Source organism: Puntigrus tetrazona, chromosome 9 (assembly GCF_018831695.1).
Source record: "Puntigrus tetrazona isolate hp1 chromosome 9, ASM1883169v1, whole genome shotgun sequence".
Taxonomy (NCBI): domain Eukaryota; kingdom Metazoa; phylum Chordata; class Actinopteri; order Cypriniformes; family Cyprinidae; genus Puntigrus; species Puntigrus tetrazona.
In genome coordinates, this window is record NC_056707.1 from 6,002,648 (window position 1) to 6,030,322 (window position 27,675).

A 27,675-nucleotide genomic window follows, 5' to 3' on the forward strand; every position below is an offset into this window, starting at 1 on the left:
GTTTCTTTGGGTAAAACTGTCTGCAAAATGTGCATTAAAAATGACATTATAATTAAAATCAATGTCCATAATTTAAAAGCATGGGTTTTATTAAGAAATATTAACATAAGTCAAAAGCTGTTTCAACCAAATATTTACTAAATGACAGAACTGCAAAAAAAAAAAAAAAAAAAAAAAAAAGAACACTAACAGTCACACAACCATCCTGCAATACAGATGCTGTATGTGCTTTACAATCCTCGCAGCAAAACCACTTCTTGCTTCTTGCAATATAAAATATTACATGAATAGTGTCTCATGTTGTTCCCCTTACTGTTTGTGAAATTAAGCTTCGATTTGAGCAGCATCTGGTTTCCTCCATGCCACTGCAAAACCATGCCAAAAGTAGTTGTAGTTTTCTGGTGTCCCAGTAATAACTTATCGCACAAATTCTGTATATAATTACAGCAGGCATACTGCCTGTCATTTACGTAATGAACACAATAAAAGAGCAAGCATTGTTAAAAGTGGTTTTGAAAACATTGTTTTCATAATTTCAAATAATCTTTTCTTTTACTTACACTTTTCTTAAAGTTTGAATTTTCAAGTTTATCTCTTAATAAACTACATCTTCAGCTGCTACACCATTGGTGATTAGCTGAGTGGATTCAGCGTGGTGTGTGAAGAGAGACATATAGATGATGATCTTAAAGTAAGCTCAGTTAAATAATGCATTATCAAGACTGTAAATGTTTGTCTTGTCTTAGTCTCATACTTTACTCTTAACCCTCTTTGTTCATTAAGTTGATTTTTTGCTTAGTTCATCAGGTGGCAATGAAATATGTCACAAAGACCCAGCACATGGACTGATTGTAAGTATGTTACACTACATAAACTTTTCATATTACCATTAAATCAAGTCCCTATTTGGGAAATCACCACCATCTAACCCCTTCTGAAGGAGATCACTCTCACCATCCTGGCCGACAAAGGTCACATAGTGCCAGAGATAATCAGGCTCTTGGAGTGGACGGACCACCCTGACCACTTCATCCTGGTCCTGGAATGTCCCTCTCCCTGTGAAAACCTGGTGGAGTTCATCAGGCGTCACGGTGGAAGCCTCGATGAAGAAACAACAAGGCAGATCATGTGGCAGGCGGCTCACAATAAAATGCATTATATAAAATACAATAATAAAGACTTGTCGCAAGGGGGCGATAGTGTTTCTGTTTATTGTCTAGACCAGTGGTTTTCAAACCTGTCCTGGAGGCACCCCGTCCTGCACCTGTTTTAAATCAGCTCGTTATTAGAGACTGCAAGAACTAAATTGCGTTTGTGATATGGAAAACAATTACTGAGATCTGAAATCTGAATTTGAGGATGCTGCCACAATTACAAATGTGAAAATACAAAGAAAAACGCATTACATTACAGCAGAGAGATACACAACAATATGCAGAGCTCCACACTCACACACACTTTTACAAAGACAAGCTAGACCTGTACTATTATAATGTTTACATGTATCTTTCAGTTGTACGAATGGTTATAGTCATAATTTATAGTATGAACTATGGATTTATTCTTACATTAATAGTCATTGCAGGATTTTATGTACTGCAGTTGAGTATTATGTAACGTATTTTGTACTAGATCTTTTGTAACATTAGATACATCACAAATATGCAGGATTCGCTATTATTTACATATATGTACAGTACATACCAAGGTGAATACATTATATTTTGTATTATATTTTCTGTAATGCATGTGCTATGCATACACATTTACTAGATGTATTTATGTTTATGAAATAACATCAGAACTGAATTTTGACATTTATTTTATAGATTTTTGCACACCTGAATTTAAAATTCATTTTCAACTTTCAAATATTCATTTGAAAATCTACTATTGGCATAGGAATAAACCATGATGCAGGCATGCATGTCCCTTAACCAACCTGTACCAGTAACAGTGATCAGGACTATTTTTATCAGATGACTGTCTCATGGCCTGGGTCTCACTGATTCCAGGCTAACTGTGCCTTTATTTGCCCATCGTACAATTAGGGCCTCACTTCAGGTGACCCATGTTTGGGCTTTTCGTTCTGTGCTCCCAAAACAAGGTAAAAAAGGGGAGTGAACAGAAAAAATAGGAAACCATAGAAGAAGCACTCTGCATATAAGCTACGTGTGTATTTATAAAATGTTAATGCAATATTTGTGTTCTCTTTTTACGTCTTCTTGCATGACTACAGACAACAGACGAATGTCATAATTTCCATTTAAATAACTCTGTAGTTTTGTTTTTCCACATTTTTTAGTCTTCATTGCTAATTATTGTTTCAGGAGTATGTGTTACAGGAATACATATGCTTGGGTTAAAAACAAGGAAAAGGCTTTCAGAATGATAAAGTTGGAGGCCAATTACCACCCGTATCCACCCTTGCCCTCCTTCTCCCTTTTTGCTGCTCAGGTTAAATATTTAACTGAAATTGAATTAAAGTGCAAAGTTAATTAAAGATGCATAATTTTTTTTACAAAGTATTCATATTTGAAAATTGTGTATTTAGGCATCTGATATAGGTAAATGTGTAGTTAGCCTACTTTAAGTGAAAATAAAATTAGTTTTAGTCATTCTGTGTCACTAAACCTGAGAGTGAAAGGAAAGGATAAGTTTCATTTTCGCTACTCAAGCACGATGAACAAGCTGGCGCCGCGAATGGCAGCCTTGGTGCTTCGCTCTCAAGTGCTCGTATTGTTTTTGTTAGTTTTTCCTGTTTTTTTTGTTTATCAAACACCATCGTTTTACGATACGATGGGAAGCATCATCATGACCACATGAAATAAAAACAAGGTAAGAGAAAATCTCATTAAAGAAAAGATGTAAAAACTTTTCACTCAGTAAACATTGTTTTACTTACAAATGTAGCTATTATTATTATTATTATTATTATTATTATTATTATTATTATTAATTGTGTTTTATGTAGTATAACAAAAATTATAATTATGCATGTATCTTTTAATTTAATAGTTCATAGTTTAAATAACTTTAATACATTTTTACATTTATGCTAAGTTTATTTGCTGAACCTATTATTCTTAATACCTAGTCACCAAGTTTTTGACATTTTTGACTTGCAGTTCAGCAAAATGCATAGCCTAAATTAATTAATTTTTTTGTTTGTTTTGTTACTTGGGTCTTACCTGGTAACACAATATATGTTTACATATAGCCCACAAGTACGCTGTGTCAATTTTGCATAATATATTATTTGGCATGTAAGCACTATTATGAGAAAAAAAGACCACTTTAAGCAATATCTTTCAGCACGTATCTTCCTGTGGGTAAATGCTATCCATTAACCTGTCCTTGACCTATAACTCATTTGCTCCTTAGAAGTTAAGCAATTATTAACCTAGAATACCACTGGTTGCAAAGGTTGAGCGAAAAACCTTACTTAGGCAAAGTTGTTCAGATTAAGTAGAATAAAGAAAAAGAGTAATAACATGTCACATAGGACTTGCACCTTTATAAGCGTAACTTTCTGGCAGGGTTTGCACCTAGTTCTTTGTGCAGGCCTGAAATTACATTTAGATTTTACATTTAAGAACTTAACTAACAAGTACATCCACTCCTCATGTGAGCTACAGAGTAAGTTGCAATATTTCTCTGCAAGGCTCACCAAATTTCTTAATTCCCAGTAGCCCTTTGGACAGGCATTCTTCATGATTTTGTTAGCCCAAAATGACTAGTCCAAATTAAAAAAAAAAAAACAACATAAGCTGAACTACACTTTGGAAAAAAGCTGCCTTTCCTTTCACAACACTTTTCCCATGAGGTCAACTTAAGAATCCTATTGTGAACTTTTAGCTATATAGTACACACAATTCAAACAAAGGGCTGGTGTCTGAAGCAAATTCTTAGAAAATCCCGTAGTAGTGGTAGTAGTAGTAGTAATAGTAATGCTGATTGTAAGTAGGCTTAGTGTTTAATTTCAAACAAGACCCAGTATTAAGAATTAATTAAAAATCATTTAGAAAAATACACTTTTTATGCTTGGTCTTACATTTTCAAAATTGAAGTTACAGCAGACAAAAGTAATGCAAAATATAACAATGACCACAGAATAAGAACGAAGGAATTCCTCTTTGAAAGTTAATCTTTCTTTCTTACTTTTTTAACCTTACAGATTATTGTAAAACAAGCTGAAAATGAGTTCAGCATCAAGGCAAAAGAAGAAAAAGAAGTAAGTTGTTGTACTGATTAGGTTTTATATTTAAGCCCATACTAATATGTGATTTTGTTGTGAGCATGGATGAAATGATTAGTGAACATTATCAACAATAAAAAAAAAAAAAAAAAAAAAAAAAAAAAAGATTTTGGCTCATATGATGCAAGGACATTAATGCAGTGATAATGCAGTATGACCAGTGTGGTGCTGTACAGCAGGACTGTAATTCAGCTCTCCCAGATAGCAGATGCACAATGTTTAGAGGTGCAAACAAAATCATAATGGTATTCATGTACCTTATACGATATAAGTTCTCTATCATTCTTCACATTTCTATTGACAAGAATTGAGTTTATTTAGATACGGAACATCTTTAGAACCACATCAAATGAGAGACTTTTCAGATGAGCTTTCTAACTTTCCAACTAGTCAAATGAGCACAGAAATGGCACAGGCGATAAGGAGCTTCAGTGGATCAAATCACATGCAGTTGCTTCAAATGTGAGCAGGAATACCGACACCGTACTATGGCTGAACAACAATGGAGTAGTTAATATTGCTTGTCTCCAAGTATTTATTTGATTAGTTCTGTGGATATTCCGTATCATAACAACCACAACACCTCACAACATGGAAAAAACACTGCACACTCAGGCGCTCACAGTTCAACTTTTCCAGCAGAGCGACTTTCAGCTGACAAAAGAAATATGTGCCCACACTACTATTTAGGAGAACTCTTTCTGTGAAAAAGAATTAATAAAAATTACAGGGCCCCTATGGTCAAAATCACATTTTTAAGATAAAAATTTATATTTCTGTCTGGTGTTTTTATATGCTTTTTTTGTATTTTTATTTTTTTCTTAAAACTGCAGCGGGCCAAAATCTGTTACCAACTTTTTCAATGGAAAATAGCTTAAACCATCTCAAACCATACAGTAATTAGAATATCCATGACATTTTGCATCATATTTGCATTCTGATTTGTATAAGCCTTTTACATTTGTTTGCTTCTCTTCTACTTTCTGTGCTCTCATGGTCCACTGTATTTGAAGGATTTCCCCACCCCAAAATGAAAATTGTGTCGTTGAAAGTGAAATGAAAGTAGGCTATGACTGTCCAATTGACTTCCAAGACACTGTCAATGATCCAGTAAAGTATATGAAAAATATTGTCCAAATATTCCATCTGCCATCCATGATTCAGTCACAAGCCTCTGGGTTTTCATCTTATCTTAAATTGTGTTTTGAAGACAAACAAAGGTTTTATGGGTTTGGAACAACATGGGGGAAAGTGATTAATGACAACATTTTTTTGTGGTGTTGTATGCCTTTAAGTACAGCCATATAAAAAAAAACAACAAAAAAAAAAACCATATGTTTCTGTTGTCAAACAGTGGGATGAATACAAAATAATGGCTAAAATCCTGTTAAAGGGGTTATGAACTGGGAAATCAGAATTCCCTTAATATTTTGACATGAGGTCACTATACTGTAAAAACATCCTGTAAGGTTCAGAACTCATTCTTGTTTGTCTAAAAACAAATTTTAAGCTAGTCTGTCAAAATGACAGCTTGTGGAATTTAAGACTCTATAGTGTAATAATGTAGCTAAACACAAAAGAAGATCAATGCCTGCTTCTACATCACTATTTATTTAGCCTTGCCCACCAATTTACACATGTAGTATAAATAATGAAAAGGGTGAATGCAGAAACCAAATGATAAAGATGGCTCTGAATACAAGACGAGGCTGTGCAGTGCCAAGATGTGGATTGCCTCCTTTCTAATCCCAACATTAGGAAAGAGTAGACAAACTTTATTTTTAAAGGGGTCATATGATGTGATTTCAAGTTTTCCCTTTTTTTGTAGAGTTAAGTTGTTTGTGCATAGGTACATAGGTAAGTGAAATAGCTAAGCTCTTCTGATTGGCTATTTCACAGTGTGGCTGTAATGAGGAGGCAGAGGAGGGAGTAGAATCCATGTGTGGATATTTAATGAACACCAAGGTAGCAATCATAAACGGTAAGGCAGGCACAGAGTCGGCAACACATTTAGCGAGGTTAACAGGTTTAGGGGTAATCCAAAAAACAATGGTCGTCTATACCAGGTCATGAGTCCAATCAGGCAAACAAAGCAGAAGGTCAAGTACTTCTTGGATCTGTCGATGAGGAAACAGGCAGAGATCATACACGTGGCAGGCAAACACAGTCAATGAGTAGAACGCTTGGTAAGGCAGATGAACTGGCAATACTTCGCAAAGAGTCTAATAAGGCACCCTGGTTATAAAGCCCTCAAACAGGAAATGACGGGAGAAGAAGCAGAGGGAGTGAGTCCCGCTATTACTCGGGCGAGGGCTTCCTCTGCTGACTAGGCGTTACAGAACCCTCCCCTCTAGAAGTTTTAGATTGAGCACAAATTGGGCAAGACTTTACGTACTGAGCAATGTCCTTAGTCATTTTGGGCCACCAAAACGTGTTCTGCATGAGACAGGTGGTTTGTGAGATTCCTGGATGTCCAGTGTTGAGAGATGCGTGGACACACTACATGATTCACTGTCGTAGATTGAAGGGGACATATTGCTTATTCAGGGAACATTGAGCCAGTGATGGTTCTTGTAGTTGGGCTCTTTCCTCCATGAGACCGGGGCTAAGATCACAGATATTGGAAGAATTGTTTCAGGGTCTGTATTCTCAACGGGGATGTCGTAACATGTGTGAAAAACAATGACCAGCTAGCTTGTCCAGGATTTAGATGCTTGGCACTCTTTATATACTCAAGGTTCTTACGATCAAGTGATAACTTGAAATGGATGGATGGTCCCCTCTAACCATTGTCGCCACTCTTCGATATCTACTTTCATTGATTAGAATTCCTTGTTGCCGACATCATAGTTCCTTACTGCAGAAGTGAGTTTTTGTAAGAAAAAGGCACAAGGATGGAGCTTGCCAGTCTGGGCTCATCTTTGGGACAAAATAGTTCCTATCCCTCTATCTGATGCATCTACCTCAACAATGAATGGCTGGTCAGGGTATGAATTCTTTAGAATGGGGGCTGAGGTGAATCGTTCTTTCAGTGAGCAAAAGGCAAGGTCTGCTTCTTGAGTCAGTTTCAGCTTAGCGAGTTTCCCTTTTGCCTATCATAGCTATGCTGACGACACGCAGATTTACCTAGCCTTATCACCAAATGACTAGAGCCCCATTGACTCACTCTGCCAATGCATTGATGAAATCAACAGTTGGATGTGCCAAAATTTTCTTCAGTTAAACAAGGAGAAAACTGAGGTCATTGCGTTTGGAAATAAAGATGAAGTTCACAAGGTGAATGCATACCTTGAGTCAAGGGGTCAAACAACCAAAAGAGAGACCGACCTTAGTTTCAGCTGTCATGTTAAAGCAGTGACTAAATCAGTGTGCTATCACCTAAAAAATATTGCAAGAATCAGATGTTTTGTGCCCAGGCAAGACCTGGAGAAACTAGTCCATGCCTTCATCACCAGCAGGGTGGATTGTAATGGTCTCCTCACTGGCCTTCCCAAAAAGACCATCAGACAGCTGCAGCTCATCCAGAACACTGCTGCCAGGATTCTGACTCGAACCAGAAAATTAGAGCACATCACACCAGTCCTCAGGTCCTTACACTGGCTTCCAGTGACATTTAGAATTGATTTTAAAGCACTTTTACTCATGTATAAATCACTCAATGCACTAGGACCTAAATACATTGCAGATATGATCACTATTTATACACCTAACAGACCACTCAGATCACTAGGATCAAGTCAGTTAGAAATACCAAAGGTTCACACCAAACAAGGAGAATCTGCTTTTAGTTATTATGCTGTTTGCATCTGGAACCAGCTTCCTGAAGAGATCAGATGTGCTGAAACATTAGTCACTTTTAAATCCAGACTCAAAACTCATCTGTTTAGTTGTGCATTTACAGAATGAGCACTGTGCTGCGTCCGAACTGTTTGCTTCTTTTATTTTAAACTGTTTTAAATCAATCTCTTTTTGCTTTAAATTTAATTTATCTTAAATCAGTGTTTTTATTTTATTTTAATTTCTTTTATTGTTATTTAAATCTTGTGATTATTTTATTTCCTCTCATGTAAAGCACTTTGAATTACCATTGTGTATGAAATGTGCTATATAAATAAACTTGCCTTGCCTTGCCTTGCCTTTTAGTAACCAATGCTGCTTGTAGATTTAATGTTTCCGCTGGATTCTGGGGAGGTGAAGTATTCTGTAATGAGGAGGCAGAGGCAGGAGTAGAATCCATGTGCAGATATTTAATGAACACCAAGGCAGCAATCATAAACGGGAAGGCAGGCAGAGAGTCAGCAACACAAAGGCAGTCAGCAAGGTTAATAAGTTTAGGGGTAATCCAAAAGACAATGATCATTAAACGGGAAATGACAGGAGAAGAAGCAGAGGAAGCAAGCACAGCTCATACTCAGGTGAGGGCTCCCTCTGCTGGCTAGGCATTACAGTGGCTCATTTAGGTAGCACACACTGTAGGAAAGAAACACAGGGAGGAAAATAAATATTTAATCACTTTCTCTTGCAGTTATGTTGTCTAATAATTATTCTGTAAATAAAATGCAGGCATCAGCATACCACTATTAATATGCTGGACACTGAAACTGCTTTCGAATGCATGATCGCTTTTTACTTTCACTTAGGGCTAGGGATAGGGATAGGGTTAGGGTTAGGGTTAGGTTTAGGTTTTAGGTTTAGGGTTAGGGTTAGGGTTTAGGGTTAGGGTTTAGGGTTGATCACGCGTCCATAAAGAGGAGAAAACAATGGTGTTTGAAGCTCATGGCAGGGCATTTCCATGTAAAGAACTCTTATTATTAACTATGCTGCAGTAAATACAGTTTTCAATTCTATGCACTTTTAAGACTCAACAATGGCTTCCTAACACGCCTCATTTAAACACACCTCCACGTCTACATCACTGTGTCTATGACTTGCATAATTTCAGGTGTTTGGACTGTCTTGTTGTTGATTTCCATCCCCATATGCTCTGTGTGTGCCCTACTTTCTGTCCTCAGTTAATTGCATCATTGTGTTCAGATGTGTCTTGTTAATTAAGTAATTCCTGTGTCCTATACAAGTTCTTTTTTGTGCTTTGTCAGATTGTCCGGTTGTGTCTATGTATGCGTGTGGTTCCTGTTTGCCTGCCTTCCTTCCATTGTGGATCATTAAAAACTGTTTAAAAGAATATATTCCTTGTCATGTGCTTCTCCCGCAACCACACCATGACAGACCTATACAGTTTGCTTTACCCGTTTTTTGTTTTTCGTGTCTGATCAGTTTTTTTCCCCATGTTTGTTAGCCCATATGCATCATCCCAATTTCCTCATCCTCCTGCTGAAGCAGGGGGGATCATTCTCTCGAGGACCACACAAGAGATTTCGTACTCCTCGTTAACAACACAAGTTTCCCAGACAGCTTCCAGAGCACAGTTAATTTCCGAGGACTGAATACCTCCACTCAAGTGAAGCTGTCTGAGGATGGTCCTCGAGAGGGCATTGGCGCTTACATCGAGTGGGTGAGTGCCACTCAGGATCCAGGGCCCAGCCCACCAATGCACCACGGTGTGGACCTACAGCCAGAGCCCACAGATGACAGAGGATCGAAGTCAGCAGCAAACATTGAGCAGTCGCCAGAGAGAGCGACAGAGCCGAGGATTGCCACGAGACCCGAGCTGATAACGTCAGACCAGGTGCGTGAGCCAGCAAGAGAGCATGCCACGGTGGAGAAAACCTGGCAACGCTAGACCGTGGAGTGGAGACCCGCCCACTGCACCAAGGCTGAGGGTAAGCTTATTATCAATCTAAGGGCTGCTGGATCTAAAGGAGGTGCTAGATGACTGGGACCTGGAGATGGACTGTAACCCTTCCCTGTATCCCTGCTGGTTACGTCCAGCCGTCCTGAGCCCGTTCCCCAAGGGCGCCCTCCAGTGATCGCGTCGCCAACGCCCCTTTCAGTGATCACGCCAAAAGAATTTGTTCCGGAAGAGGCTAAGAAATTCCTCCCTCCCACCCATTCCAGTCTACGTCAATGTCTCCTGGCAGCCCCTATGCTCACCCTCAGCACACCATCAATGTTGTGACTGGAGGATCCTTAAACTCGACATCCAACCTCTGAGTCCCAGACTTTACCTTGGCCAGTAGACTCCCCCATGGCTCCTGGCTCCCTCCTCTCCAATATGGCCCATCAGTCCACCAGCGCCGCCAGGCTCCATCGTCACTCTGGTTCCATTGTTCATATTCTCCCCCAACCACACCATGACACATAACAATGCCCCAATTTTTTTTAAGGAAATAAGGAGGAACTATTATTCTGGTTGAAAGTCTCTTCACATCCTAATAGAAATCTCTAATTAAGTGGTCTAAATTTATTTATAAAGTATATTTATTGTCTGTGGTATAGGGGCCATAAGATTGTAGCACCCCCTCTCTTTCTGGAGTAGAAATTTTTAAGGGACTGCAACAACAGTGGGCCCACGAAATCACACACGCACACAGGACCCCGCTGCAGGCCTGTTTCGTGGCTGGTGTGCGTTGAGGCCTTGAAAACTTAAACTGGCCGCTTCACTCGAGGGAGCAAACGAACAAACAAACACACAGTACCCCTTCTTCCCGTTAGCGGATCACGATCCCTGAATATTCCTGGTCCGATGCCGGAGGAACAACCAACGTTTCCAGTAGCTGGGTGCGCTATCCGGAGGAATAAAATAAAAAAATCCTGCGATCTCGAAATCCAACAAAGAAAAGTCTAACAGCAGTACACAACGACAGCAATCGTGTGAACGTTTCGACACACACACACGTTAGTGCAGATAATGCACTAAGTTAGCAGTCTCGGTCAAAGCGGCAATGCTTTGAAAACTCAGATAAACTCGACGCAAACCCATACTGTACAATCAAATCCAATCAAAATGTTCAGTCTGAACAGTACAATAGGCTGTTTTGCCTGCCTTTCAAAATGTGTATTTGCGTACCTCTGCACAACCTGTTTAGGCAGACATGATATGCCATCAGCACATTCAGTAAAAAAGAAAGGCACACCTATTGCAATGTGTGCTTTGTACTGTATGTAAATGTGTTTTGGAGGAAGCGTGGCTTTGCAAAATTATTATGCATTGAGGGTGGGAATCTAGCTTTCAAATCTATGTTGCTATTGCCTTTACGAAATTGCTTACCATGTCTTTAAGGTCTCCCAACAGAGGTGTGAATATATTTGGATAGATTCTGGATTGGTGAACACTGCAGCTGCATGCAGATATCCTTTCTTTTTAATGACAATCCTTTCCTATACTTTAGGATTAGGATTGGTGGCTAGAATGAACCTGTAGTCCAATGAGAAGTCCTCTCTTAGGTGGTCATGGATGTGGAAGGTCTCCCTTCATGTCCTGCTAGAGGTCTGGTAGTTGTCTTGGCATCTTATTTGATGTTTGTTAACATTTGTTTAATTCCTCCACCAATATTCAATCACAGTGCGGCACATCTCATTTAAAGGATTAGTTGCCCACACAATTCCTGTCAAAAAACTAGATAACAATGTTGAACATGAAGAGGAATTTGGTGATACAATGTCAGTAAGTAAGGATTTGTATTTTGATCTAAAAAGACACATCATGTGAAAACATGACAGTGTGCTGCACAAACATGGCGTGGCCAGAGCAAAACAAGAGCATTTTGAATATGGTTAAAATATTGGCAAATAATCAATTAAATTGCTGTGTGTTGATTTTCTTTTCCGTGACTATGTTAACAGATTGGAACAGCCACACTGCGTATGGCTTTTTATCTTGCAAATAACATCAGAATTCAATACATAAAGTGATAAAAATGATAATCTGATTGGTTAATGCAACATTTTCATTGCCAGTGACTTTAAGCAACAGATGAAAAAATCTGTTGCCAACTTCTTTGAATGGAAAATAGCTTAAGTCTGCTCAAACCATACACTAATTAGAATATCCATGACATTTTGCATCATATTTGCATTCTGATTTGTATAAGCCTTTTACATTTGTTTGCTTCTCTTGTACTTTCTGCGCTCACATGGTCCACTGTATTTAAAGGATTACCCCACCCCAAAATTATGGCTGAACAACAATGAAGAAGTTAATATTGCTTGTCTCTGACTATTTATTTAATTAGTCTAGTGGATATTCTGTATATATTAATAACCACAGGATGGAAAAAACACTGCACACTTAGGCGCTCACAGTTGAGCTTTTCCAGCTTTGGTGGACACGCGACCACACTACTATTTAGGATTTTTTTGTGAAAAAGAATTAAAAAATACAGGGCGTCTATGGTCAAAATCACATTTTTGAGATAAAAATGTACATGTCTGTTTAGTGTTTTTTATATGCTTATGTGCAAAGTATTTTTTTTCCTAAACTGCAGTGGGCAGTTTCATTCAGGAGGGCTTTATCTTACACAGTGAATCTTAAATTAGATTTTTTTTTGCACAGTTTGAGATAAACTTTACTTTGTTCAACATAGAAATAAATTTGGTGCTACATCGCCACCATTCATTGATTACTTGAAGGAAATTTTGAGAAGGTACCCAGATGGGGGACAAATATTAAAGGTAAGTAAAAAAAAGACATATTGCATATACATTATTAATGGTCAAAATGGTAAGCATTTTATATATCAATATATCAAATAATACTAATTATTCTATAATATATTAGGAGCTGATACAGAACGCAGATGATGCAGGAGCTTCAACTGTGGTGTTTATTCATGACGAGAGACGTTATGACGCTCACAGCCTGTGGACTGAAGAGCTTGGAAAATATCAAGGTATTTTTGTCATAAAAACATTTAGGTGTGCCACAAGCCATTTAGGTGTTTTGCGTATTTTCTTATGTTTTATAAATAGGAAAAAGTTTTGAGTTCTGAAAGTATTTTTTTACACAGTAACAAAGGGAACACATCACTATTAAGGGACTTCTCTCAATAATTTTGCTGCTTATTGATACTAAGATAGTTGTTATAGTAGTTTAAGTATGGGTCAGGTGAAGGGCTCAATATTGCAGAATTTTGGGCAGAATAATGCATTAATATGTGCTTTGTAAGTACTAATAAAGAGTCAAAATTCTAGTAATATGCTTGGTAATTTGCTTTTGGCAAAACACCAGTCAACACAGTTGTATCTTTTAAAACGATGATATTCAAAACCAAGTCAAAATCACAGTTTTATCCTAAAATTAAACAGCCAGCAAATGCGCACACAGCAAAATATGAGAGACGTGATTATTTTTATCTGCTAGGAGTAGTGCTGACATTCTTTACTATATTATGCAAAAAGATAAAACGTTTTTGTATAATTAGCCATTTGTAACTTTGATCTGGCAGGACCTGCTCTCTATGCTTTCAATGATGCAGCCTTTACAGAGGAAGACTGGGAGGGTATTCAGAGAGTTGGCAGAAGCATCAAGCAGGATGACCCATCGAAAGTTGGGCGATTTGGGATTGGTTTCAACTCTGTTTATCATATTACAGGTAGAGTAAAATACGTTACATTACTATGGTGTTTCTCAACCCTGATTCTGGGCTCCCCCCAACACTGCACATTTTGTATGTCTATGACCAGGGTTGAGAAACACTGTATTACCAGATAATCTCATACAACGTTTTGGGTATTCTAGTGCCTGTTGGTGTGAAATCCTCCAAAATTGGTTATTGATTAACGTAGTGTCAACATTGCAACATGTCAATTAAAGGGTTAGTTCCCTCCAAGCTTTTCCATTGGGATAAAAGGGTGTTTGCTTTATACACTTTGAAAGACATTAAATAAAGTACATGGATCCATAATCAAACACCCCTTACACAGCTGCAGGTGGGGTAAATAAAGGCGTCCTATAGCAAATTCAATGTTTTTTTAAGACAAATATCTATATTTCAAACATAATAAACACTTTTTACTCTTTTCTTTGCCGATACAATACAATACGTTTATGTTTACAGTTAAATGTGTCTCCTTGTGGATGAGATCTCAGTTATTGCAATAGCCTAATTGGCTGCAACATTAAGGTCAATTCACACTGCACAGACAAAGGCCAACAAACAAGTTGTCTCAAGTTGGCTATTGGATTTAGAATTTTATAAAAAATAAATGTCAGGTTAACACTGCCCCAACAAACACCAACAAACTATGTGTCAAATAACACAGTTTCTACATCGGACACAAAATTTGTCAAATCGCACCACATCCATTGTAGACAGTGTCATTGATTATAACCAATAGAACCTCTGTTGTATTTATTCACGTTACACTGTGCCTGTGTCTGGTGTAGATGGTTTAAGTTTGACTGGGATAATGCTGCAGCCACAATCTAAATTTTACTGTTAGTAATGTTTTTGTGAAACATTCATTGACAGAAAAGAATGAGAATAAAACAAAAGAGGTCGTGGGTGAAGCATGATTTAACTGAAACTTCCACATAATAATGGCAATGGTTTGTGGACAAAAGTTTGTTGGAAAACCCTTTCACACTGCTCAGACATTCCATGACTGAACAAACGCCAATTAAGCATGTTCATTCAGGTTAAAACAAACTCCAGCCAACGCCAATAGGGATAATACACTGATCCAACTAGCAGAGTAATTTCTGACAGGGGATTTAGCACAGCACTATGCTATTAAAAATATTATTGTTTTTTACAGACTTGCCATGTGTCTTCAGTTCTGAACACCTAGCCATTTTTGATCCACAAAAGAGGATGTTTGGAGAGGATGAAGAAGGGTATCGATGGTCTTTGACTGACGAAGAGGACAGAGAGAGCCTTCTGAACTTAAAAGATCAGTTTCAGCCCTTTCAAAATATTGTCAGTCAAGTCAACAGTTGTACCTGGGAGAAGGTTATCAGTGAGGAGCATTATTTCAACGGAGCGCTCTTCCGCTTCCCTCTTCGTAATGAGGCTTCCGAGATCTCAGATAACCTATACGACTCCACAAAAGTTAACCAGCTATTTGACAGTTTCATTGCTGATGCAGACATCAGCCTTCTTTTCCTGAGAAATGTGTCATCTATCACTTTGCTGCATATTGACACTAATGGCTTCTGCAACAACAGGCTGAAGGTTTCAGTGTCAAATCACATCATTACTGACCTTTCTAATATCAAGCAGGAATTGCTTGACAGAAAAACATGTTTTAAAACAGTATCACAGATTTCCCAGCAAACGAAAGAAACAAAGTCCAAGTGGCTTGTTACAACTTGCCATCTGAAACAGGGATATATACCAGAGATTGACTCTCTAGCTAATAAGCTGAGCTTCTACCCTCAAGTTGACACAGCATTTCAATTAGATAAAGATAGATCACTTTGCAATGGACGACTAAGTTGCTTTCTGCCACTTCCAAATAATGAACCAAACAAAACTGGGCTTCCCATTCACATCAATGCTTGTTTTGGCCTGACAGACAATCGAAGGTTCATCAAGTGGCAAGAAGAAGATCAGAAGAATGATGAGTCTGCGATGTGGAATGAGCTGCTCACAAAAGTGATCCTTCCTTATGTATATCTCATGATGATCCTAAATGCCATTCACTTATCTGAAAACTCAGCCCTGCCTTCTCCCACTGTGTACAATCTTTGGCCTGACTTGTCGAAGACTGTACATAAAGAGAGTTGGCATGAAGTTGCAACAGATACCCTGAAAAGGCTATTTGACTACAAGATCTTTCACCTCGCTGATGATAAGAAAATCTGGGTGTCTGCCTCAAATGCAGTTTTTCCCGAAAACAGTATATGTAGGGACACAATGTCTGTGGTGTCAAGATTATTGATTTCTAAAGGAGAGAACTTGATCACAGTCCCAGAACATGTTTTTAAAGCTATTCAAGAGATCCTCCCTGAAAGCGATACCATGACATGGGTGACTCCATCTTATGTTAGACATGTCCTTCACAAAAGTGAGGCTGAAAATCTCAGTAAAGATGACAAATACACTATTCTTGAATTTGTTCTCAGAGATGAAAAGTACACAGAGCTACAAGGACTTAAGCTTCTGCCTCTCAGTGATGGAACCTTTACTTCCTTTGACAATGAAGAGCAGAACACTGTTTTGATTGACAATGAGAGGTTTCCGAGGTAAGGTTTAATTCTTTTCTATTTTAACTCTTTAGTTTGTTTTTACTGTGCCATAAAATAAGTTATATTCTATTTTTTTGTTCTTTATTTAGAACATTGCTGCCATTTTGTAAACAAAGGTTTTTACACAGTGATCTGAGCCATCCTTGCACTTTGCAACTAAGGAAACTAGCAACAAAGGGTAAGAAAAATGTTTTATATAAAATCTTTTAGGAATGTGAGTAATAAAGTGAAATTATTTTTTTGTGAATGTGTTTCAGGCATATACAACATAATCAATTTGGATGCACAACATATTGTTGCACTCATGAAGAAACACTTACCCATGGACTGGAAAGTGATCCAAGGTCATGTGACATGGAAAACAGCAGAAAATCATCATCCACCAAAGAGCTGGCTGGTTGAGTTCTGGAAATTTCTAAGCACTGAATGGAATGACTTAAGCAGCTTTATTGACATGCCTTTAATACCACTGGAGCCACTGCAGAGTTCAAGCAATTCTGTATTGTTAGCAAGGTTGCAAAGTAAAACAACTTTGATCTTTCAGAGTAGCACAGGGTCCAACTTGTCAGATAATGTTCAAAAAGTGTTAAAAAAGGTAGGATGTACAGTCATTAAAAGAGATGAGTGTCTCAGACATCATTACATTGAAAGTTATGTTCTTCCAGCTTCACCAAGAAATGTTCTTCAAGTCTTTGTAAACTCAAACAGAGACCAGGTCATCAAAGGCATTGCCTCTGCTTCATCACATGAAAGAGAAGATTTAAAAGTCTACCTCTCTTCTTTGGATTCTCTCTCAACTGCTGAACAAGACCTACTTTCCATGTTACCTATCTTCAGAATGATGTCTGGGAAACATGTTGCAGTTAACTCAAGACAAGCTGTTGTTTCAACCACCAATCCAGCCATTCCAAATGATCTGCCAATGCCTGACACCATGGTACAGTGTGCAAATGAAGCTGATCGCAGACTTTTGACTCTTCTAAAAATTGAACTCTTGGATGCAGCTAACGTGGCTGTTTATTTGGTTGACTGCATTAAAACAGGCTTTTTTCAAAATGCTGAGGAACAGTCTATAATGACTTGGATACTGAATAATGGTAGCATTCTATTCTCACAAAGTAAACAGCTGCTCACAAAAACAAAAAGTCTCAATTTTATCGAGGCAACACAGGGAGAACGCAAACAGGCCTCAGATGTTTTTGATCCAAGAAACAGGACATTCCAGGACCTTTTTGAAACAGATTTCTTTCCCCCACCTATTTATACAAAGACCCAGGAAATGCTTCAGAGTTTGCAATGCCTTGGCTTAAAGACGAACCAAAAAGAAATATCAACAACAAATATACTCCAAGTCATAAATCATATTGAAATGCTTTGCGTTCACTCACCAAATAGAGCATTCAAAAAAGCAAATGCCATTGTTCAAGTACTGAATGAGAATGATTTTCTTTCAAAATTCACCAAGGTGCAGATACAAGAGCTGATGAAAAGGCAGTGGGTGCCCTGTGAATATCCAAAGTTCTTGAATAGAAGAGAGATTTCTACAGGTTTCTATAAGCCATCTGAAGTTAGGGATTCAAAGTATTCTGCAATTGTTGGATATGTAATGCCCCTTACCTCTGAGCTATCAGGAATTATCTGCAACTATCTTGGACTTTATGACCCCCCTCCTGCTAAAAAAGTCTTAGAGAACCTCTCTGCACTGAGATCAATGGTCAACCCAAATTTACATTTTCAATTTAAAGCCGAGGTACACAGTATCTATAAATTCATGCAGGACAATTTAAGAAATTTCAGAGATATACTGAACACAAAAAGCATTCCCTGGATCTGGAATAAAAGTGAGTTTGTCTGTCCAGAAGATATAGTTTTAACCTATCCACCTGAACTAGATCTAAGCCCTTACGTAAAGAAAGTGCCTGAAGAGTTTTTACAGTATGAAAGCCTGCTAACACAATTTGGTGTGAGGAAAACATTGTCTGATGAGGAAATTGAAGATATACTACATGACATAAAACATAGAATTGACAGCAGGCGTCCTCCTCATGGAGAATCAACAGAACTTAAAGTGTCCATTGCCATTCTTGACTGGATGCGAAGGAATGAGAAGCATTTAAAAGACAGCATACCTGTGCCTGTCATGGCAGAAAACCAAAACTTTAATCTGCAATTCTTGTCTAAAACAGTCTTTTGTGACATCAGTGCTGAAGGACTAGAAGACCTGAAAGAGGACAATGAAGAATTCTATGTCATTCATGAAGAAATTCTACCCATCACTGCAAGATGGTTGAAAGTCCCATTTTTGAGTACTCGCATTTTAAAACCACAGTTCATACAAGCAGAGCAAGCCTCCTTTGGTATAGAACAATGTGGGCAATCTGAACCAATTACTCAGAGAATTAAGAACATTCTTAAAGAGTATGATGAAGAAAGTGACATTTTCAAAGAACTTCTACAAAATGCTGAGGATGCTGGAGCAAGCACATGTAAATTCCTTCTTGACTTCCGAAAACACAGGGACCCCCCCGAAACCCTCATTGATGATGGAATGGCCCTCTGCAATGGACCGTGCCTTTGGATCTTCAACAATGAGCTCTTTTCACAAGAAGACTGGGACAACATTGTCAGATTGGGATCAGCATCAAAACAAAACAAAGTTGAGATGATTGGAAAGTTTGGGCTCGGATTTAATTCTGTTTACCATGTGAGTGATATTCCCTCAATTTTGAGTAGAAATACCCTTCTCATACTTGATCCAAATGTCACCCATTTGGAAAAACACATACTCAGCAAAGGGAACCCAGGAATTAAACTTAACCCATTCCAGGAACGTCTGTACAAAAGGTTTCCTGGACAGTTTAAATCTCATGAAGCCATTTTTGATTGTGATCTTTCAGCCCAAAACATCAAGAAAGCTTACAATGGCACCTTGATAAAATTGCCATTTCGCACTCTAGAGGAGGCAAAAAAGTCAGAGATCAGTTCAAAGGTATATGATGAAGAACGCATTTGGAGTTTTAAAAACAATTTGACAGATAAATCAGAAATGCACCTAATATTTCTGAGGAGAATTAAATATTTGTCCCTTCAAATTGTCCCTGAAAATGCATCAACTCCCCCACAGGATGATCAGATTCACACTCCCCTAAAAATATCCAGAGAAGACATGACTTCATTTACTGTATCAAATGACACAATTCTCCAAGAGATCAAGAGGACCTCCAGCAATAATGATATTACAACATTATACCACGATAACAACATTATTGATGTCAAAAGTGCACACATTGTTAAAATAGTTCAAGAGCACTCAGAGAAATCCTTCACCCAATACTGGCTTTTGTACTCATGTTTTGGGATGCATGATTCAATGCAAATGTTCCAGAAAAGAAATGATCAAGAATATGTGTTTTCATTTCCAATTGGAGGTATAGCCGTACCTTTGCATAGAGAGACAAAAACTAACACATGGTACCCAGATGACAACCTTTTTGGTCAGGCTTTTTGTTTTCTTCCTCTTTCAATTGAGACAGGTCTTCCAGTCCATATAAATGGGACTTTTGCAGTTACATCAAATAGGAAAGGTCTATGGGAAAAAGGAGTGAAGTCTGAGTGGAACAAAGCTTTACTTAAAGATGCAGTAACCTCTGCTTACATCATAACACTGCTTGAGCTGAAGAAAATGGCCCAAAATGGACACATCCAAAACTATTGCTTCTATGCATTCTGGCCTAATACTAGGAAAGTAAACAAATCATTTTTACCCCTGGTTGAGTCTTTCTACTCAATAGTTGTGGAGAATGGCAATGGTCAATCTCTGGATATTTTTAGCAATGGAAACAATTGGTGTTCTATAGAGAAGGTGAGATTTTTGAATCCTATAATTGAAAAGAGCCAAGCAGTTGGAGACATTGCTACGAAAGTGTTCTTAAACTTGGGACCTCCATACTCCTGTGTTGTATCTCTCCCAGAATGGGTAAGAGACAGTTTAAATGATTGTGGCTTTGAGGAAATGCTCAAACAGAAGACAATTAATTGGCCTGAGTTTTACAACATTGTGTTTAAGAACCTGATTTCTGTGGACAAATTCAACATACATTCTCTTGTTCTGAATGCCATCGACTTGAATGATCCTGCTGTTGATGACCTGCTAAAAAGTTACCCTTGCATTCCAACACAGAAATTTCTGAACTTTCAATTGATCAAGCGACTTGTGAATCCTTCTGGCAAAGTTGCTTGTTTATATGAACTTGAGGAGGGACGCATTCTTGAAGGAACTGCAGATGACTTTCTCTCACCAAAAAGGATTCAAAGGCTTTCAAATTTGGGAATGCTGAGTGATTGCCTCCCTTTAGATGACATTATAGAAAGAGCAGGGAAGTTATCCAGTGTTTGGCAACAGGATAAATCAAAATTTTATAAATGTCTTCAGTGTCTCATAGAGTCAATGAAAGATTGTCCAGAAGATGTGAATTCTCTGCTCTGGCACAAATTGTCTCAGATAACATTTCTTCCTGCCTTAGCTCCTTTAGTTCAACAAAACAAGAACCCTATCATTCTTAAAAAACCCTCTGAAGTTTGCAGTGCTCGCTTTTGCAATTTAGTAAGCATGACAGAATTCACAGTTGATCATTTTAACCTACAAATACACAGTTATGATCCAGTTTTCCAAAAGCTGAGAGTAAGGAAAAATCCACCAGTTGAGACAGTTCTTCAGCAGCTGTTAAAAGCACACCAATACTGCAATGCATTTGAAAAGTCTGTTCTTTTCAACATTGCTCAGTCTTGCTATGAATATCTCAATACTTACTTATTGGAACAAAAAGATCCCAATCCAATTATTGGTCATGCAAATTTATACCCATTCATTTTCATTGAGGATCGCTTTGTAAATGTAAGGGCAGTGGTCAGGAGTGATACATTTGAGGTAAAACCATATCTCTGTGTGATTCCAGTTATTTTTTCAAAATTTGAGAAGCTCTGGGACTGTATTGGTGTCAAAAAACAATTCACAAAAGAGCAATTTGTTGCAGCACTTGAGGAAATGAAGGCCATATATGGGTCTTCCCCTCTTTCCACTACAGACCTCCATAACTGTGTTGTAATACTTGTGAATGGGCTGTACAAAATCACAGAAGAAATTATTACATACTGTCTCATACCTGATGAAAGTGGTGTGTTGACATTTTCTAAAGAACTGAGATTTAATGACAGCCCATGGATGCCTATCTCAGCTGGTGTCAAGCTCTCCCATGAGCTGATACCTCGGCCAGTGGCCTGTCATTTTGGTGTAATGACAACAAGACATCATACTCTGAAAAATCACTTTGTCAGTGGATTTCCCCTTTATGCTAAAGAATTTGGACAATCTGAAAAACTAACTGTCAGGTTAAAAAATATAATTGATGCATATCCATCTAAAAAGGATATTCTGAAAGAGCTGATTCAAAATGCTGATGATGCAGAGGCTACAGAAATTCAGTTTGTGTGGGACAAAAGAAAACATGAGACAAAAAAGATATTTGGAGAGAAATGGGAACTGGTTCAAGGTCCAGCCCTTTGTGTGTACAACAACGCAATATTCTCTGATGCTGATTTGCGGGGTATTCAGCAGCTAGGAGAAGGAGGAAAACATGGACGTTTAGGGAGAACTGGGAAATATGGACTTGGCTTCAATTCAGTGTATCATCTCACAGATTGTCCATCTATCCTGACTGGTGACAAATGGCTCTGCATTTCTGATCCAAATCTACAATACATGGAAGGTGTAACAAATCAGGTCCCAGGCCGCATGTTTTTAATTCAGGATGAACTTAAAAAGTCTTTTGAGGATGTTTTTAATACTTTTCTTCCAGAAATGTTTGATCTCAATTCTGGAACCATGTTCAGGCTCCCTCTTAGGACAGAGAAAATGGCAGAAAAATCTGAGATATCTAGATGTACAGTCACAGATCGTGACATGAATGAACTTTACTGTGCCTTGACTGAAGAACCCGAGGAACTAATTCTCTTCTTGAAACACATCACAAAAATACAGTTTTTGGAGATCAGTGAAGATGGAAAACATACACAGTGTTCTTTCTTTATCGAAAAGAAATACACAGAGAAGGGCATAGTAAACAAGGAAAGCTTTCATAGACAAATTACAGAATCCCTCATGTCAGGAACAGCAGAACCCTGCAAAACCATATATGACATGCAAATCTCATCTGGAAAAAAACAAAGTCAGTGGGTCATTGCAGAGTACTTTGGCTTCTCAAATCAAATCCATGAGAGAAAAAACAAGAAGCATTATTTCAAAGTTCCCCAAGCTGCTCTGGCTGCATGTCAGAGCAGCCCATTAACCCGCACATTTACTGGTAGGGCGTTTTGTTCTTTGCCCTTACCTGGAAAAACTGGTTTACCAGTTCATGTGAATGCAAATTTTGAAGTGGATTCTTCTAGAAGGGACTTTTGGAAAGAGGATGGTGATAGTCTGAAGACTGAGTGGAACCAGTCGCTGAAAGTAAACATAATTTCACCACTCTATGCTGATCTGCTTGTACATCTCTGTTCAAACATAAAAAATGAAACACCTACAACTCTTGCATTCCTCAAGGCACAGCTAGAGAATTCTTGCCTTAACTACTTTCCATGTATTTCACCAAAAGTAGACCAAGTCTGGCATGAGATGATTCATGAGGTCTATAGATCAATTAATAAACGTGACCTTCCTGTCATACCCATAGTACACGCTGTTCCTCTTGAGTCATCACATCTTTCACAACAGAAATACACAGTTACCTGGTCAAGTGTGTCTGAACCACATTTAGAAAATTGTCCATATTTTACAACCGAGTACCCTGAAGGATTTTTACAAATTTTGGATGACACTGGCATGAAATTAGTTCCATGCTCTTTGAAAATGGATGAAATAAAAGAACATTTTAAGACAGCTGGTGTGAACGTGACAGAAATCAGTGCTTTGATGGTGATGGACTTCTTGAAGCAAAGATCACTGAATGATCCTTCTCAGACAACTTGTAGTTTGCCTTTGCCTATCAACCAGACTTTGATCAAAAACAAAACAAGATGCTCAATACTTTTAAACTTTTGCTTGACAAATGTCAGTGAAAAAAATATCCATGTTCTGAATGGGTTGCCTCTTCTCCTTACAAAAGATCAGATGTTAAGAGTCTTTGACTCTACATGCCAAAATTGTTCTCAAGATTTAGCAGTCTTTTCCAAGAACATCAGGAGATGTTTGCTGATATTGCTGTCAATGGAAAGCACATGCAAATTCTACATAAGGGAATGTTTATTAGGAGCTTAACAATTGCTATGGCAGCAACATATTTAAAAACAGAACTTGAGCAACTGCTCAGGCAATCATTGCCTGATGAAAGGTGGAAGCTCTACAAAGCAGAGAAAGACACAATCACATGGCTGAAAACTTTATGGAGATTTTTTGAGGATCAGGAGGGAAAAACTGAAAATGTCTTCACTGAGATAAAAAAGCACTTTAAAGATAGTCCTATTTTACCAGTAATATGCCTCAGTCAAAATAATACCCAATTCTTACAGACAATAAAGAATGTATCAAAAGTGATTCTGAGTCGAGATGAAAAAATTCCTTCCATTCTCATAAAACTGGGGTTCATGAACTTGGACACAAGCTTTTTCAATGATCTCAAGCATTACAAGCATATACATCCAGAGCTCCTGCAAATAGGAGACAGCAGTGCTGTCTTGGAACAGGTGTACCATGTAGCACAATCACAGTTTGAGGAGTTGTCTAAAGATGAATGTCAAGAACTTCAGAGCTTCTTACAGTGTGGGATCAGAGGTTCCAGTAACAAGAGTCAACATGTGTTGATGCTCAAGTCCTTGACCCTGTTTGAGTCAATATCTGGAAAACGGGAAAGGATTGATTTACACAGAAGAGTATTCCTTCTGAATTCCAAGCATCAGAAAGACTTTCCAAATTTGTTCTTTGTCGATGGATGTGACAGTATCTTCCTCAAACACAGTTTGGTAAACTTGGAATTGTCACAAATTCTGAGCATTCAGGTTCTAGATGATTTGGAGTTCTGTGTACAGTTTATTCTTCCTTCTGTGCACACAATGAAAGAGGCCAAACTTCTTGATTTCATGCGGTTGTTAGTGGAACTTGGAACAGTGGATAACAGGATTGTCTCTGCACTGAGAGAGGTCAGATTTATTCGAGACATCCACGGATCTCTTCAGATGGCTTCGTACTTCTATGATGACAGTGTTCACCTTTACCAGGTAATGCTTCCAAAAGAGAGATTTGTGCCTAAAACATTTTTGGAAAATTTTAAAGGTAAATATATTCATCATTTCTTGAAGGAAATTGGATTGAAACATCAAGTGTCTGATGAGGAAATCATTCAGTTTGCAAAGCAAATTGAATCTGAAATTAAAGACAATACTCCTTTAGATGTTCTTAAAAAAAGATCACAACTCCTGTTTAAGACTGTTTTATTAAAAAGTAATGACAAAAAGTCTGATTTACTGAACAGAGTAGCTAACATTAAATTCATCGTCCCAGTGCAAATCAATCAAAAACTTTGTGATTATCACAAAGCCTTCGCACAAGAGAGGGAGGTTGTTGAAGTCAGTGGATCATTGATTGACATAGACGACAATCACAATTTTCTCATATGGACATCTATGCCAGTCCTACCCTATGAACTCTGCTCACCACATATAATAAAGAAAATGAAGGATGCTGGAGCCTTGGAGACACCACCCCCTGAAAAAATAGCTGCTAATCTGAAAAACATCTGTATGACTAAGTGCCACACAGACGGATTGTTGGAGACAAGAAAAAAAATATTTTGTAAATCATATGCCTACCTACAGTCAATAGACTTTGATGCCTCTCTATTCTCAGACCTCCCCATTATCCTTGTGGAAAATGGCACAACCCTTGTGAAAGCTTGCCAGGCAGTACTTGTACTGTCTGATGCTCTAGAGTTTAGGCCTTACTTGTACAACATTCCTTCAATCTATATGAAATTTGAAGACTTCTTCAAGAAAATTGGAGTAGAGGAAAGGCCCACTATTGCTCAATATAGCACTATTCTTCAAGAAATATATTCTGATAGTTCTGGCAAAGACAGTCTTCAAGCAAATCAGCAGAAAACTGTGAAACGTGCTGTACAACAGCTGTTTTGCCTGCTGAAAGAGGAACAGAACAAAACCCATTTTTTCCCAAACAACCAACTTTATCTTCCTTCAACAGATGGAAGACTATATAAATCCAGCACTTTGTTTTTTAATGACACTGTCTTTCAGGCTACAAGACTTGGAGGTCCTTTGGAAACCAAACTGAAATTGCTGGAAAAATTAAACTGCTGTCATCTTGGAAATGATCACTATGAACATCAGATATTATTGCAGATCCTTCCTGAGCAAGTTCGCCCAAAATTTCTTTCAGATGTAATTTCTGAAAACCTGGAGGCATCAAATGTGCAATATTGTGATTATGAAGGGTGTGAATTTGGTGGCTGGTTTGACAAACATTTATCTTCGGCTGCATTTCTTCATGGACTAGTCTGTCTCATCCGAGACAGCAAAGGTGGGATTTCACATTCTGAAGCTGCAGAAAAGTGTGAGGAAATATTTTCTAAGATTGAAATTATCTGTTGTAAAACTCTTCAAACTGAGCTTCTGTTGAACCTTGAGGCACTTGAGGGTAGTAAGGCTGAAACAAATGTTTATGTGAAAAAACAGCAAGATGGATGCAGTTTCTACTTGAAACACAATGATGACATGGCACCCAAAGTAGTAAATGAAGTTAATATGTGTCTTACGAGAGAAATCAATGCTCTTCTAAATAACCGTCTAACTACCTCAAGCCTTCTAGTCCTAGGACGACTACTGCATTGTGACAACATGAAGGATGTGGAGAAAGCCTTAGAAAAATATGGCATTCATAACAGTGGCTACAAGGCAGAAGGACAAAGTTCCTTACCAAAACCTGGAGGTTGTATACCTGAAGAATGGCATGACTGTCTTGATATGAACTTCCTCAACAACTTTGAAAGTGGAGAGTATGTTGGCTTCAGCAAGGACAATTCTGGTGAATATTTCTACGCCATTGTTATTGAGCGAGTGAACGATCCACTGGGACAAGACAGACAATTTCCTGCCAGATATAAAATTCAGGTTGACAGCAATGCCTTCACTGAAGTAAGCTCTCTTGACCTCTACCAGTTTAAAAGAGAAAAGAAGTCAACTGTATCAAAATCATCCACTTGCACAGATATAGAACGTCTTTTGACATCTAGCCCAACATCTCCACCCAAAACAGTCTTTCCTGAGACATTGGAAGAGATTAAAAAAGAAATTGACCAAAGCTTGAACGAAATCTGGAAAATGTCAGATGAGGACAAACAAAAAGCTCTTAAACGTCTCTACCTCCGCTGGCATCCAGACAAGAACCCAGGCAATGAAGCACTTGCTACAGAGGCATTCAGGTATCTGCAAAAGAAAATTGAGGAACTGCAGAGAAGAACTACAACAACACCTTCACCTACAACTACAACAACTGCATCTGCACATAGCACACCCTCAAACTGGAGAGACTATCGAGATTTCTATGACATGTGGAACACAGAGGCACGAAGTCACAGGAGGGGACGTGAGAGGTTCTATCAGAACTTTTCTAGAAGGCACTATAACTTTTGGTCATACCACAGAGAAACTCCAAGGCCTAACAAACAGGAGGCAAAACGCTGGTATGAACAGGCTCGATGTGACATCAAAGCAGCTCATAATGACACTGGAGGAGATAGTTCAGAGTGGTGTCTGTTTAAAGTGCATCAGGCTGTGGAAAAAGCACTGACAGCAGCGATGTACAGGGGAAGTGGACAACAACCCAACAACTGCTCAATAACTAGCCTGGCTCTACAGGTGTCCCATCTCAGCTCACAGCTGGCTTCTTTACCAAACACTGTGAGGCTACTGACTGACCTCGGTGTTGATGGCAAAAAAACACAGTATCCAAACTATCACCAATTTCCTCACATTCCAAACAAGCAATTTGGCATTAATAATGCCATAAGGGCACTGGATATTGCAACAAAGCTTTTGGAAAAAATAGAAGAATACATCTATTGAGATTTTATACTGTTCGATAGAGGAAATAATTAGGATATTTTTGTTCTTGTTTTTGTATGTTTAGAACTGTTAAAACTGTTAACACCAATTTCCTCACATTCCTAACAATCTTTTATTAATAATGACCATGAGAGCATTGGATATTGCAACAAAGCTTATAATCTTATAATCTTGGCAATCAAATATTTTTTTTTACATTTAT

The 27,675-nt window shown here is 38.2% G+C and overlaps 2 protein-coding genes across 2 annotated transcripts; both read left to right on the forward strand.

The window, feature by feature from the left end:
- The first annotated feature begins 127 nt into the window (after positions 1-127).
- LOC122351517 (serine/threonine-protein kinase pim-2-like) lies at positions 128-1,705 on the forward strand. The gene is made up of 3 exons (XM_043248613.1): positions 128-691; positions 800-851; positions 941-1,705. Exons 1-3 carry the CDS (start codon positions 678-680, stop codon positions 1,271-1,273), a joined length of 399 nt encoding a protein of 132 aa, XP_043104548.1. The 5' UTR covers positions 128-677; the 3' UTR covers positions 1,274-1,705.
- A 999-nt stretch (positions 1,706-2,704) lies between these two features.
- Positions 2,705-27,675, forward strand: LOC122351516 (sacsin-like). The gene is given in 9 exon segments (XM_043248611.1): positions 2,705-2,838; positions 4,178-4,234; positions 12,742-12,829; positions 12,936-13,047; positions 13,603-13,749; positions 14,915-16,343; positions 16,436-16,524; positions 16,604-23,530; positions 23,533-27,675. Coding segments are annotated over 8 exon segments (12,768 nt in total). The 5' UTR covers positions 2,705-2,838; positions 4,178-4,199; the 3' UTR covers positions 27,474-27,675.

What these genes read in the sequence shown, in the direction of transcription:
- LOC122351517 (XM_043248613.1), top strand. An exon ending in ACCCAGCACATGGACTGATT is followed by an intron (nt 852 to 940) that starts GTAAGTATGTTA and finishes CCCCTTCTGAAG; the next exon opens with GAGATCACTCTCACCATCCT.